Source organism: Lynx canadensis, chromosome A2, assembly GCF_007474595.2.
Source record: "Lynx canadensis isolate LIC74 chromosome A2, mLynCan4.pri.v2, whole genome shotgun sequence".
NCBI classification, from domain to species: Eukaryota; Metazoa; Chordata; class Mammalia; order Carnivora; family Felidae; genus Lynx; species Lynx canadensis.
In genome coordinates, this window is record NC_044304.2 from 6,319,213 (window position 1) to 6,333,592 (window position 14,380).

At 46.5% G+C, this 14,380-nt stretch overlaps 1 protein-coding gene across 2 annotated transcripts; it reads right to left on the bottom strand.

Moving 5' to 3' along the window:
• Positions 1-261: 261 nt before the first annotated feature.
• LOC115503326 (zinc finger protein 558-like) lies at positions 262-12,286 on the bottom strand. Of its 2 annotated transcripts, XM_030299467.1 has the most exons (8): positions 11,895-12,286; positions 11,366-11,457; positions 8,103-8,226; positions 7,456-7,544; positions 6,687-6,813; positions 3,436-3,531; positions 2,845-2,927; positions 262-1,457 (listed from the first exon to the last, which is right to left on the bottom strand). In XM_030299467.1, the coding sequence occupies exons 3-8, from the start codon at positions 8,131-8,133 to the stop codon at positions 681-683; spliced, it is 1,203 nt and encodes a 400-aa protein (XP_030155327.1). In that variant the 5' UTR covers positions 8,134-8,226; positions 11,366-11,457; positions 11,895-12,286; the 3' UTR covers positions 262-680. The 2 variants fall into 2 exon arrangements, with proteins under 2 accessions (XP_030155327.1, XP_030155349.1); XM_030299489.1 differs by lacking the exons at positions 11,366-11,457; positions 11,895-12,286 and having other exon boundaries at positions 6,687-7,095; positions 7,456-8,796.
• Between the last annotated feature and the right edge of the window lie 2,094 nt (positions 12,287-14,380).

The following is a 14,380-nucleotide window of genomic DNA, read 5'->3' on the forward strand; positions in this document are numbered from 1 at the left end:
AACATGTGGGCTATTGAATATTATTCCATGTTGATTAGATTAGAAGGAGGGCCTGCTGAAGGCTTTCCCTCACTGAGTCATGGCCAGGCTCCAAGACGGTCCCCAGTAGTTTCTGTCTCCTTTTATGCATACCTTGTGTAGTTCCCTCCCACATCGAGTCAGGATTGGTCCAGGTGACCAACACAATATAGATGAAGAGACAATATATCCTTCTGAGACTAGGTCATAAAAGACATTATGGCTTCTGCATTGGCTCTTTTGGATCACTTTATTTGGAGAGAACCTGCTGCCATATTGTAAAGACACTCATCACTGTGGAGAGGTCTACATGGCGAGGGACTGCAGGTCCCATGCCAACAACTGGCACTAGTTTGTCAGGCATGTGAATAATCAACCTTCAAAGTGGACCCTTCATTCCTAAAGACTTCAGATGATGGTAGTTCTAGTTGACATATTGATGGCAACCTCATGAGGGAGCTAGAATTAGAATTACGTAGCTAATCCATTTCTGAACTCCTGACCTACATAAATTGTGAGATAATAAAGGTTTGTTGCTTTAAAGGACTACGTTTTGGGGTTAATTTGTTATGCAAAGATAATTTCTGCATCCAGTATGAATTGCCAAGATGTCTGAGGTTGAGAAATCAATGGATTCTTTCCCATAGTCACTGCATTCCTATCTACCTATTATGAATTCTCTTGTGCACAGAAAGGTAAGAGTTAGTGGTGAAAGATTTTCCGCAATGACTACATTTGTAGGGTTTCTCTCCAGTGTGAGTTCTCACATGTTTCTTAACAGACGCGAGATTGTTAAATGCTTTCCCACAGTCACTACATTCATAAGGTTTCTCTCCATTATGTATTCTCTTGTGCACAGTAAGAGAAAAGCTACTGCTGAAGGATTTTCCACACTGATCACACTCATAGGGTTTGTCTCCAGTATGAGTTCTCACATGCTGTGTCAGATGTGAGCTCTTCCTAAAGGCTTTCCCACAGTCATGGCACTCATAGGGTTTCTCCCCCGTATGAATTCTGTGATGCACAGTAAGGGAGGACCTTGTGCTGAAGGCCTTCCCACACTGCTTACATTCATAATGATTCTCCCCGGTATGAACTCCCTTGTGCCTTTTGAGGATACACCTAGTGCGGAAGACATGGAAACACTGATTACATTCGTAGGGTTTTTCTCCAGTGTGAATTCTCACATGCAGCCTAAGGGATGAGGGATCATTGAAGGCTTTGCCACAGTCCGTGCATTCATAGGGCTTCTCCCCATTGTGTATCCTCTTGTGAATGGTCAGGTAGGATCTACTGCTGAAGGACTTGCCACACTGATTACAGTCATAGGGTTTTTCTCCAGTATGAATTCTCTTGTGCTGAGTGAGGTTAGATTTTGTGCTGAAGACTTTAAAGCACTGATTACATTCATTGACTTTCACTCCGAGATGATTTTTTTCCTGTTAAGAGACGAATGATAACTATAATTTGTGTTATTTTATTTTTTAAAGTTTTGTTTATTTATTTTGAGACAGAGAACAAATGGGGGAGGGGCAGAGAGGGAGGGAGAGGATCCCAAGCAGGCTCTGTGCTGTCAGCAGAGCCCGATGCAGGGCTCAAACTCATAAACTGTGAGATCATGACCCGAGCCGAAATCCAGAGTCTGATGCTTAACTGCCTGAGCCACCCAGGTGCCCCTAATTTGTAATATTTTATTTTATTTTATTTTATTTTATTTTATTTTATTTTATTTATTTTTTTTTATTACTTTTAATGTTTATTTATTTTTGAGAGACAGAGTGTGAGTGAGAGAGTGGCAGAGAGAGAGAGAGGGAGACAGAGGATCTGAAGAGGGCTCTGTGCTGTCATCAGTGAGCTCGATGCGGGGCTTGATCTCACAAACCACGAGATCATGACCTGAGCTGAAGCTAGATGCTCAACCAACTGAGCCACCCAGGCACCCAGAATTTGTAATGTTTTTTTAATGTTTATTTATTTTTTGAGAGGCAGAGAGAGGGAGACAGTGTGTGAGCAGGGGAGGGGCAGAGAGAGAGGGAGTCACAGAAACCTAAGCAGGCTCCAGGCTCCGAGCTGTCAGCACAGAGCCTGACGTGGGGCTCGGACTCACAAACTGCAAGATCATGACCTGAGCTGAAGTCAGACGCTTAACCGACTGAGCCACCCAGGCACCCCTGTAATATTTTAAATAGTCAAGACTATTGTAGGAATTCTCTCTCCCAGCAATTCAGTTATATATAACATTATTATAATTGGTGTTTTTGCTACTTTGAGAATTTGTATAGGGTTCCTGCTAGTTTGAATGATTGGAAGCTAAAAAACATGGCTGTGGTGCCATAGGCCTTATCATATTCAGAGAGCATTTTTCTGAGAGGCTTAATACCAGCTTATGTTTGAAGCCTCAATATCTGAGTCACATTTATGGAAACAGAGAGATGCTCAGGGAAGAAATAATTGTGGAGATAACTTATATTTTTCTCCAAATTCACAATAGTTTCATGGTATTTCTCCAGAGGCACCACTTTCTCTTTAGAGAATGACTCTCTTGGGAACTTTGTAGTTTTTCTAATTTATGGCATTTTCCTACTGTGGAAAATCAGCAATCTTACCATTTTAAAAAAGGTTATTTATGTATTTTGAGAGAGAGAGTACAAGCAGGGGAGGACCATAGAGAGAAGGAGAGAGAGAAAACACCAAGCAGGCTCCACACTGACAGAGCAGAGCCCATTGTGGGGCTCAGACTCACGAACTGCGAGATCATGACCTGAGCCTAAATCAAGCGTCGGATGCTTAACCGACTGAGCCACCCAGGCACCCCAGCAGTCTTACCATTTTTACACCTTTGTGTTGCTCTTGTCTGAAAACATGCTGCTTAGCAGTTAACCCTTTGGCTCTAAGTAGAGTCTCCAAATCTGAAACAAATTGAAAAGAAATTTCAGTCTGTGGAGAAAATAATAGATAAAATGCACATATTAGTGAAGGCAGACCCTAAGGGATTAGGGTTTTTCAGAAGGTTTGCAATGAAAGGGTCACAGGTATAAACATTGTAGGTATTAAAAAAAAAAGACTCTAGGAAGGTTGAGACTGATGCTGACAGAGGAAGGAATTGTCAGGAATGTAAAATGGGAAGGGACGGAACAAGGATCTCACGTGACACTTACACGTAATAAGGAAAATAGACATGCTTTTGTTCTTCCTCTGAGGCTAAGCTGTGAGGTGATGAAAAGAGAATTAAAGAGGAAGCAAAGAAGGTGCACAAGGAGGCTTATCCCAAAGGCTTTGGATCTTGTCAGAAAAAAAAAAAAGGGGGGCGATTTTCCAAAGCTCCCTGATTGGCACTTCCCAACGTAATACTCCAAATTCCCAAGCCACAGGCCAGAGATGATCCTCATGAGGACTCATAATCCAGCTGGCGCTCACCTGGAAAGCTGCCTGGGAGAATTCCAGTCTCCTTTGTCACCACTTTATCTTTTTGCTCCAATTTGGAGACCACACCAGGCTTACCAACTTGATTTCCTACACATAAAGGAAAGACACAGTATGAAGGGGGACTCTCCAGGGGAAAATGAACCCCACCATGGAACTGAAGCCCATACTTCTGAGGATAAGCAGATGCGGCTTTAGGAACACTGGGATAATGATCCCTAAATTCTAATAAATAGAGTAACTCCTCTTTCATAGTGAAAAAACAAATTAAGCATCCTCAGTCAATATCCAGGGTGTCTGGGGGAATAATGAGTCCAAGAGGCTAACGCCCAAGCTGAAATACAGATTTAAGAGCCCCAAAGCTTTCATGCACAGAGAATATAAAGTTAGGGCCAGGAATATATCTTCAGTTCATAGGGAAGGCATTAGACTGTGAGCTCCGCAACGGTAGGGACCACTCTATCTGGTTCACCACTGTATGCCTAACTCTTAGCATAGACCTAGGAACATGAAGGTGCTTAAGGAAGACTTCTGCGAGGTGATGCCAGCAAAAATGGTGGGGCAGGGCCTCCAAAAAAAGTAGCAAATAAAGGGGTAAAAACTGTTAGAATTAACTTTGATGGAACTCTGGAGAGTTATCAAAAGCTTCCAGCAATGAGGAGAATGCTTACTTAAGACAACACAGCTGAATCTGTAAGAGAGCCCTGTGGCCTTTGAGCTGACCCTCGCCCCATCTGCTTCCCCCCTCAGCAGCCACCTTAAAGACAACAAGCTGTGCTCCTAGTACTAGTGGAAGGAGGACCAGGACAAATGTCATTTTGAGAGAACTTTGGTTGTCTATTTTGACCTTCCTGGTGGCTCCCAGAAGGACTGGCTCAGAGGGCTTGCCTATATTTTGTCTAACTCCAAACTCTCCCGGAGTTGGAAGTGCTATGGGGGTGGAGGGCTGGGGCATGTGCTGAATACATTTAAATGTATTAGCTACCGCTGCCTGGGGCAAAGGAAAATTGCTGAATAAGACTAACCAGAAAGTCTCAGAGGAAAAGTAGGGAAGAAGATACTTTGGGGGAAAGGGGCTTTGACATGCTCCCATGTAGTCCTAGGAATGTGGAAGGCCATGTGCATACCCAGGGTTGGGTGTATGCTCAGAAAACATCTGAAAAGGTAGTAAACCTTCACCTTTGACTGGCCTTCAGGCTTTGTACAAGCAGGAAGTGAAGGCTAAGGCCAGGTTGTAACCTGATTGGTTTTTAAAGGCATGCTCCTACATACACTGAGACCGTGTGCAAAGACTGGGAGTTTGGGGTTCCAGGAATTTAAGGAAATCTCTGATAAAACACTAATTGACCATCAGCCTAACAAAATGGAGATTGCAGTGGCCACACATGGCAAATACAGATATAACAAAATTAGTTCAGAAAATGTCACCAAACAACACCAACTACAACAAGTGACAACAACAAACCATGGGGATGCGGGAATCTCTGATTTACAGAATTGCCAGGACATTCCAAGCGTAGAGTGTTCAACAATTTATGAGGCATGCAAAGAAACAAAAAAGCATGGTCCATTATAGGGAAAGGAAATTAATAGAAACTGTCCCTGAGGAAGAGACTCACTGGACAAAGATTTCAACTATTTTAAGCATGCACAAAGAGCTAAAGGAAACCATGAGAATGGGTTCTCAAGAAATAGTGAAAGAAATTGTAAAAAGGAACCAAACAAATTATGGAGTTGAAAAGTACAATAAATTGAAATGAAATATTCACTACAGAAATTTATTGGCAGATTTGATCTGGTGGGAAAAAGAATCAGTGAACTTGAAGATAGATCAGTTGAGATCACCCAATTTGAAGCCCACAGAGGAAAAAAGAAAACAAAAATAGAGCAGAGCATAAGAAACCTGTGGGACAACATCCAACTTTCCAACATATGCATAATAGAGTTCTTGAAGGAGAGGACACAGAGAGAGGCAGAAGCATTGTTTTAAAAAGCAAATGGCCAAAATATTCCCTGAACTGCAGAAAGTCATGAATCTACACATTGAAGAAACTTAACACCAAAGAGGATCAATTCAAAGGGACCAAACTGAGACACATTATAATCAAACTGTTGAAAACTCAAGACTAAGAGAGTAGCCTGAAAGTAGCAAGAGAATTTTTGGTTTTTCATATACATGGGATCATCTTTGATAAGATCAACAGCTGATTTCTTGTCAGAAATTGTAGAGGTCGTAAAGCAATAGGATGACATATTCCAAGTGCTGAAAGAAAAAACCTGTCATCATTAATTCTACACACAGCAAAACTATCCTTCAAGAATATGAAAAGACAATACACAGAAGGGGTGAAGATATTTGCAAACCAGGTATTTGATAAGGGTCTAGCATCCAGAATATATCAGGAACTCTTAGAAGTCCACAATAAAAAGGCAAACGACCCCACCCTCCACTCTCCAGGATGGGCAAAGGACATGTATACAAATTTTTTCCAAAAAAGATATACAAATGGCTAACAAGCACATAAAAAAGATGACCTGTGTCATTATTCTTTAGGGAAATGCAAATGAAAACCAAGCATTCTCACATCACTTGTCCACCTGTACCATGGAGAAAACGTTGGAAGCTCCTCAAAAAGTTAATCATAGAATGACCATATGACCCAGAAATTCCATTTCTAGGTATACATACAAGAGAACTGAAAACAAGCGTTCAAGCAAAAATGTACACGAAAGTTCATAGCACAGCACTCTTCCCAGTAGCCAAAAGGTGGCCGCGACACAAATGTCCATCGACTGGTGAGTGGGGACACAAAAAGTGTCCACACACACAATGGAATGATGTTCAGCCAGAAAAAGGAATAACGTTCTGATACAAGCTACAGCATGGCTGAACCCTGAAAACATTCTGCTAAGCAAAAGAAGCCAGATCCAAAAGGCTATGGATTGTAGGATTCCATTTACATGCAATATCCAGAAGAGGTAAAACCATAGAGACAGGAAGTGGATCAGTGGTAGCCAGCGGCTGGAGTAGGTGGGAAAGGGAGCGGCCACTCAATGATTACAGGGTTTCTTTTGGTGCAATAAATGTTCTGGAGTTACCGATGGTTGCACAACACTGTGGCATTACCAAAAATCACTGAATTGTACACGGAAAACGTTTTCTCTTCTGTGAGTGTTACATGGATCCAAAAAAAAGACCTGTTATGGGACTCACTAAGTAAACGCGGGGATGAGGTCAGGCTTACCGAGCGAGGCCAGGTTCCTGCAGTTCTCCTGCATCACGTCTCTGTACAGTGTTCTCTGAGAAGGGTCCAGCAGGGCCCACTCCTCCTGGGTGAACTCCACGGCCACATCCTCGAAGGTCACCGAGTGCTGAACCGTCACAAACATCACGGCTTAGGCAAGGACCATCCCCGCCAAGTGGGCAGGAAAAGGGCAGAGGACGATGGGACCAGGGGCCGGGAACCCAAAGCGCAAGATGTGCGGGCAGGGTTCTGAGCTCTGCTCTCAACCGCTTCTGGGCTCAGCCTGCGGTGCTCCTCCCTGTCTACTTATGCCCGCTCCCACGGTGAACGTGCCCCTAACACAGAGGTGATTCTCTTATTCCAGTGAGACTGTGAAATCCTGCAAGCTGATCTCCCTCCATCTGCAGGGCTGAGTAGAGGCCGGGGACATGGCAGAGATCAGAGAAACACCTGGTAAATGAATGAGCGACTCCCCCACAGCTGTCACCAAGTACTTGAGTTTAGGATACAGTCAGGTCTTCCTTAGTTTCCCCTAAAAACCTCTCTGCAGAACGTGATGGAGACGGTGACCCTGGAGGAACCTTGGCAACGTAGAAAACGTTGCCAAACACGACATTGCCTGGGGGGCCCCTGACCCTCCATCAGATGCCCGGAGACCCGGGGCCCTCTGAACACCTGGTTTGGCCATGAGGCTCCGGGTCACTGGAAGAGAACAAATTCAGCTTCTGGTCAAAGGAATAATGACTTGGGAAAAAGAGTAGTGACTCACCGGTAACCAGCCGGTCAGGAAGCCCTTAGCCAACCCTTCCTCCTCCGTGCGTCCGTTCCGAGGAGAGGCTGAGTACAGGGAAGGCTGAGCTGGAGAAGAAGAAAGGAGTCAGGAGAGCCCAGGACGGCTCTGTATGCCAGCACTCACCAGTCTGGGGGCTTCCCCACCTACCTGCACATGACCACACCCCGACACGCACACGCACGGCCACACCCATGACCACCCCACACAGTGTGGGTGGACACACACACACACACACAGCTTTCAGAGGACACTCTGAAAGAGTGGCCCGGTCTCACCCAGGACCCAGGGCCAGGAAATAGGGCCAAGGGTCTCACTGACCTGGAGGAAGAGATTATTAGTCCCATTTCACAGATGAAGAAACTGAAGTTCAAGGGACACCACTGTTATTTTTCCAAGTTTATAGAAAGAATCAGAGACGGTTCAGAGGCTCTCCCATACTCACCACACAGGTGACATCTCCACAGACACTCAAACCACCAAAATCCCAAATCCCAAGAACCACATCGGGGACCGGTGACCCCCGGGCATCTGGCTCCACTCCGGCCTCACCGCTCGGCCCCTCCTTTCCCGCTCCGTGGTGCAGGGGCCTTTACCGCCTGGACTCTGAGGGCCCCCCGACTTACCACAAGTGGGGGGCAGAACCACGGCCGCCATCCTGTGACTCAGACAGGAATTTCCCCGGACAACGGGCAGCGGCAGAACCCGGACGCTCCTCCTCTGGTCGGCACAGCGCGCTCAGGCCGGGCCCTGGTGGAAACGGGACAACAGGAAGCCTTCACAGCCTCCCTCCCACCGCGGGCTTCCGCGGACCAACCCATCTTAGCCTGCCCGTTGTGTCCTCCTTCAACATGCAGGTGGGGTCCCCAGTATTGGGTCTTTACTTAGCAGGTGACGAACCAGGGCCGGCGAAGCCAGAGCTCGTCCTCTTGGGTCCTAACGGTTCGACCGGGACACGCCTCCGCCGCCCCACCTAAATCCCCAGCTTCCCTGAGTCTCAGGGCACATTCTTCTCATGCAGGTGGCTGTCACAAACACATTCCCAGGTCCGACCCTTTGGTTACTGGAGATGATGACGGCTAATACTAGTCTTTGCCTCTCCCAGCCCCACCGCCCTCAGATGACGGGTGACGTCAGAGTGCGTGAGGACGACCCTCGGTGTTACCAGTTTGTCCCCTTCCACCTGGGGCGCCACCCTAGACCCTGTCATCACCTGACACTATTCTGCCACCTAAAACAATAGCTGAGAAAGGTCTCTCTGAATCCAGCCTCCCAAATGTTGTCCTTGTTCATGTTTTCTTTCCCTACATTTTTTTTTGTTTGTTTTTGTTTTTGTTTTGTTTTTTTTAGAGAGAGAGAGAAAGAGGGCAAGTGTGAGTTGGCGGCAGGAGTGCAGAGGGAGACAGAGAATCTCAAGCAGGATCCACACCCAGCCCACTGCGGGCCTGGAACCCACAAACCACGAGATCATGACCTGAGCTGAAACCAAGACTCAGGTGCTTAACTGACTGAGCCACCCAGTCACCCCTAGAAAGTTCCTTTTTATAAAAAGGGAAAGGCCAGGAAAGATACATATCCACCCCCACATCGGGCTCTATGTTGACAGCTCAGAGCCTTAAGCCTGTTTCAGATTCTGTGTCTCCCTCTCTCTGCCCCTCTCCTGCTCATGTGTGCTCTCTCTCAAAAATCAATAAATGTTAAAAAAATTTTTTTTTTAAACACTCCACACAATTGCAATCCTCAAAACTGAAAACAAATAATGAAACAAACCTAACTGCATATCAAGTTGGAAGCACGACCATACAGAGTCTGGAAAACCATGAGTCAAGCCTTCACATGACTTTAAAACGAAGTATATCGTCAATTCTGCCCGTTTCCTACTACTGATGGACATTTGAGTTGCTTCACATCTTTTGCTGTTGGAAATAATGCTCCCATGAGTAACCGCACGTGTACATATTGTTTTGCATGTTGGGAGGTTTACATTCAGAGTGTATTTCCAGAGACATGGACAGCAATGCTTCCGAGTGTCAGTTTTTACATACTGTGAAGGAGAATACCATTAAGTAGATAAATCAATGTTGTTAGGAGTCAATATTTTTTGTATAACATATAAAAGATCAATATAAAGTCAAAGAAGTTAAGGGAAAAAAAAACACTGCAAAATTAAATTAAATTAGAAATGTCATGTTAAACTCATGATTTAAAAAACATGTATGTCTTGGGCACTGGCTGGCTCAGTTGGTGGAGTGTGCCACTCTTGATCTCCAGGTTGTAAGTTCGAGCTCCATGTTTGGCATAGAGATTACTTAAAAATAAAATCTTAAAAACAAACAAACAAACAAACCCCAATACACATATATTTCCTAGTTATATCCAGAGAAAGGTCCTAGAAGTAATGCTACTCCAGCAGCACTTAGCACATCCAGGGTCTAGATCTCGGTTTTTATTTATTTTTAATTTTTTAAAGTTTATTTATTTATTTATTTATTTATTTATTTTTAAAAATTTTTTTAACGTTTATTTATTTTTGAGAGAGAGAGAGACAGAGCATGAATGGGGGAGGGTCAGAGAGAGGGAGACAGAATCTGAAGCAGGCTCCAGGCTCTGAGCTGTCAGCACAAAGCCCGATGCGGGGCTTGAACTCACAGACCGCGAGATCATGACCTGAGCCGAAGTCGGCCGCCTAACCGACTGAGCCACCCAGGCGCCCCAAAGTTTATTTATTTTTGACAGAGAGACAGAGCATGAGTGAGGGAAGGGCAGAGAGAGACACACACAGAATCGGAAACAGGCCTCAGGCTCTGAGCTGTCAGCACAGAGCCCGACGCGGGCCTCAAACTCACGAACCGTGAGATCATGACCTGAGCTGAAGTCAGACGTTTAAACTGACTGAGCCACCTAGGTGCCCCTAGATCTTGGTTTTTAATATGATTCACCATGATAAGGAGCAAAGTATGCAGTAATAATGGAAAATCTCCAGTTTATGTTAAGGGGGAAAAAAAGCAAGATAAAGAAAAATGCATATAGTACTACAATGTTTTGTGGAGGCAAAGTGGAAACAAGAATATATTTGCTTGTATTTACTTAATTAAAACCTGGAAGGATAAGAATGCATGATAAACCATGAAAAGTAATTACCAGGGCACCTGGGGAGCTCAGTTGGTTGAGCAGCCCACTCTTGATTTTAGCTCAGGTCATGATCCCAGGGTTTTGGAACCGAGCCCCACATCAGGCTCTGCTCTGAGTGTCGAGCCTGCTTGGGATTTTTCTCCCTCCCTCCCTCTCTCCCTCTCTCTCTTACTCTAAAAAAAAAAAAAAAAAACAAAAAAAAAACCAACCAAACTAAAAAAAAGTAATTACCTGTAAGTCGTTCAGGGAAGAATAGGATTTTAGAACACGTGAGGACAAGATTTTATAATATATACTTTTTCATGTCGTCTTGGTTTTGCAAAGATGCAAAGAAAATGCAAAGAAAAATTTTAACGAGAATTTTAAACATTTGAGTATTTTATAAGAAAATCGAGTAATTTAGGGGCGCCTGGGTGGCTCGGTCGGTTGAGCTTCCGACTTGGTTTCAGGTCACGATCTCACAGTTTGTGAGTTCGAGACCCGCGTCAGGCTCTGTGCTGACAGCTCAGAGCCTGGAGCCTGTTCCACATTCTGTGTCTACCCGTCTCTCTGCCCCTCCCCTACTCATGCTCTGTCTCTCAATAATAAATAAACGTTAAAAATTTTTTTTTAATTAAAAAAAAGAAAGAAAATCAAGTAATTTAATTTTTAAGCTTCATTCTTAGAGACTCCTGGTGTTTACAGCTTGAGCACAGGAAGGGTCCTGCCCAGTGGAGGCTGCCGAGGCCTATTATTACCAGTTCCACAGGGTACTCACCTGATCACACAGAAATCCACAGATCCCTGAGGGCAGGTGAACCTTGAGGCTGGTTTCAATACAAACTTGAAATGGAGAGATGCTTTTCTTGCCTGGAAAAAAAAAAAGGCACAAAGATTGCTTTTGAGGCATTTTTATAGGAAGTAGTAGTTGTTGGATAGAAAGGCCGCCCATTCACAATTCATTTTTTTTTTTTTCTTTTTTAACTGATTTAGGATGTAACGGGGGTCCCGAGGGTCCCAGCCTGTTGGCCGGGACTGAATGTGCCCGATTCCCATCCAGCATCTGCTCCCGAATGGGAGGAAGCAGCCTTGCTCAACTCATTCCGCAGGATTAAGCTTCTGGGGCTCATCACTTAGGGATCCCTCGGATGAGTGACTCAGCCGGCTCTGAAACAATTTCCACAGTGGATTCGGGACTTCAGGGATTTTAAGGTCCTAGATGGAGCAGGGCTGGGGCCGGTTAAGTTTCCGTAGTGGGGGGCGGTCCCGTGCATTGGAGGGCGGTGAGCAGCATCCCCGGCCCGTACCCTCTAGATGCCGTACGTGACAATCACACAGTCCCCAGACATGGCCGGAAGTCCGGGGGTAGAGTGGTAGAGTGGCCCGCAGGGGAGGTGACAGGACCGTGCTTTCGGAGTAGGGGACGGCGGTGTCCGGAGCTAGAGGCTGACCTGAGGAACAGCCTGAGGCCCCAGGGAAGGACTGGGGCTCGCGTGAGGGACAGGGGGATGTCGGCGTGACCCGGGGCTGCCCGAGGCCCAGCCCCTCCCTCCTGGATCGGACCCAAGATCTCCGCGGCGCATCGAGTCCCGCTCCTCAAGCGGGTTCCGGCGCGCACCGGCCGGGAAGACCGGACTCGCAGCCCTGGTGCCAGACCCCCGGCTGCTCCCCGGCCGCACTTCCGCTTCCGGCCTCGGGACAGCGGCGGGAGACCCGGGCGTTCGGGGTCTCCGGGCGGTAGGCTGTGGCGGCGAGGAGGGAACAGGGTCGGGATGGGCGGAGGCGGGGAGCGAGGAGTGAGGTAATGGGGAGGGCTGCGGCGGGGGCGGGGTAAGGGGGAGTGGTTAAGGGGTGAGGTGCGGTAGGGTGGGGCAAGGGGGCGGGACGAAGGGATGCGCAGCGGTGGGGGCGTGGTTAGGGTGGGCTGTGGCAGGGAGGGTTTGGGGGCGGGGTGAAGGGGTGGTCTGAGGCGGGGACGGGGTAGGAGGTGTGGTTAAGGGGTGGGAGGTGGGGGGCGGGGTAAGGGTTGGGCTGTGGTAGGTAGGGGTTGGGGGAGGGGTTGGGGCGTGGTTAAAGGGTGGCCTGCGGCGGAGGCGGGGTTGGGGCGGGTTGAAGGCGAGGACTTCGGCGGGAACGGAATAGGAGGCGTGGTTAAGGGGGTGGGGGGCGGGGTAGGCTGTGGCAGGGAGGGGTTTGGGGGCGGGGTTAAGGGGTGGGCGGTGGCAGGGTTGGGACGGGTTGAAGGGGAGGACTTGGGCGGGGACGAGGTAGGAGGCGTGGTTAAGGGGGGCGGGGGAGGGGGCGGGGTTGGGGCGGGTTGAAGGGGAGGACTCCGGCGGGGATGGGGTAGGAGGCGTGGTTAAGGGGTGGGCTGGTTCGGGGAAGGGGTGAAGGGGTGGCCTGCGGCGGGGGCGGGAGGGAGCCGGTCCTCAGGCCTAGGTGCTTTAGTTTGCTTAGTTGACAAGGACTTTTTTGACAAATCAAAGTCCGTGAGAGGACTATGGAAAAAGTGATCTACCGAAGCATTCTCTAACTTTTGTTATTGGAGAAAAAAAATCCAATGAAAATAACCAATTGAGGGAGAAATACAGTGGGTGCAGAGACAATCCTTGCATCTTAGTATGTGGTCAAGTTAGCATTTCAAATGAGCTGGAAAATGATGACTTAATAATGATTTGAGGGGAATATAGTACACATTTAAAAATTAACTGGGGGCGCCTGGGTGGCTCAGTCGTTTGAGCCTCCGACTTAGGCTCAGGTCACGATCTCCCGGTTAGTGGGTTTGAGCCCCACGTGGGGCTCTGTGCTGACAGCTCAGAGCCCAGAGGCTGCTTCAGATTCTGTGTTCTGCTCTCTCTCTGCCCCACCCCTGCTTGTGGTCTGTCTCTCTCTGTCTTTCAAAAATGAGTAAACATAAAAAATTGTTTTTAAATAAAAAGCAAAAATTAACTGAAGTATTCAGGAAAAAGTTCCAACTATATTCGAAAGGTAAAATTAAAAACTCTAAAAGTCAGAAGAAAACATGGAGGGACTTGTGTATAACCTAGGTGTTTTACCTAAATATGAATCTTTATAGTAACTGTCACTTGGTGAAAAAACAAAACAAAACAGAGAAGGTACAATGGAAGATGACCTGAATATTTCTAAATTTTGAAATGAGTTTTTCAGGCTGAAGAGGTGGCAGAAGACATAGAGAATGTGCTTACTGTATACGTAATAGTGGAAGAAATCGCTAGATTCAACGGCAAAAACTTTGAGGATAGCCGTTAATCCAAAGTAGGACTCCCGTTTGTGAGCTTTGATGGCTGAGGGAGGTATACATAGGGACTCTTAAAAACAGAGGAGAGAACTCCTTGATAAATAGATTAAAGAGATAAAGATAATAGTTTTGTAACTTCTGAATGAAAAACCAGAGTGGTTTATTGTTTAAAGACCTAAAAATACAGTTGTGGAGACTTATGAGATAAAACCTAAGAAAGCCTGTTTCTCCTAGGACCTATTTTACCCCTTAAACCTTTTGAAGAGTGCTTGGTGGATCTTAGGAGAACGATGTAGCACTTTGGGCAAAGATGCCACCTACTAATCTAGCACTTGAAACCAAGATGGAGACCATGACCTTGCCCTTGGTGCTGTAGTAGACAGGGAGGAGCGTGGCCCAGACACTGCAGAACACTTCTCTCTTCTAGCCTTCACGTCCAACCCCAACACACACACACACACACACACACACACACACACACACACACACACACCAGCACTACCCCCACAAATATACCTTCAGCAAACGCATCAT

What these genes read in the sequence shown, in the direction of transcription:
- LOC115503326 (XM_030299467.1), bottom strand. Translation starts at nt 8,133, where the DNA reads ATGGCGGCCGTGGTTCTGCCCCCCACTTGTG. An exon ending in GGTTCTGCCCCCCACTTGTG is followed by an intron (nt 7,545 to 8,102) that starts GTAAGTCGGGGG and finishes CTTCTTCTCCAG; the next exon opens with CTCAGCCTTCCCTGTACTCA. An exon ending in AACACAAAGGTGTAAAAATG is followed by an intron (nt 1,458 to 2,844) that starts GTAAGACTGCTG and finishes GTCTCTTAACAG; the next exon opens with GAAAAAAATCATCTCGGAGT.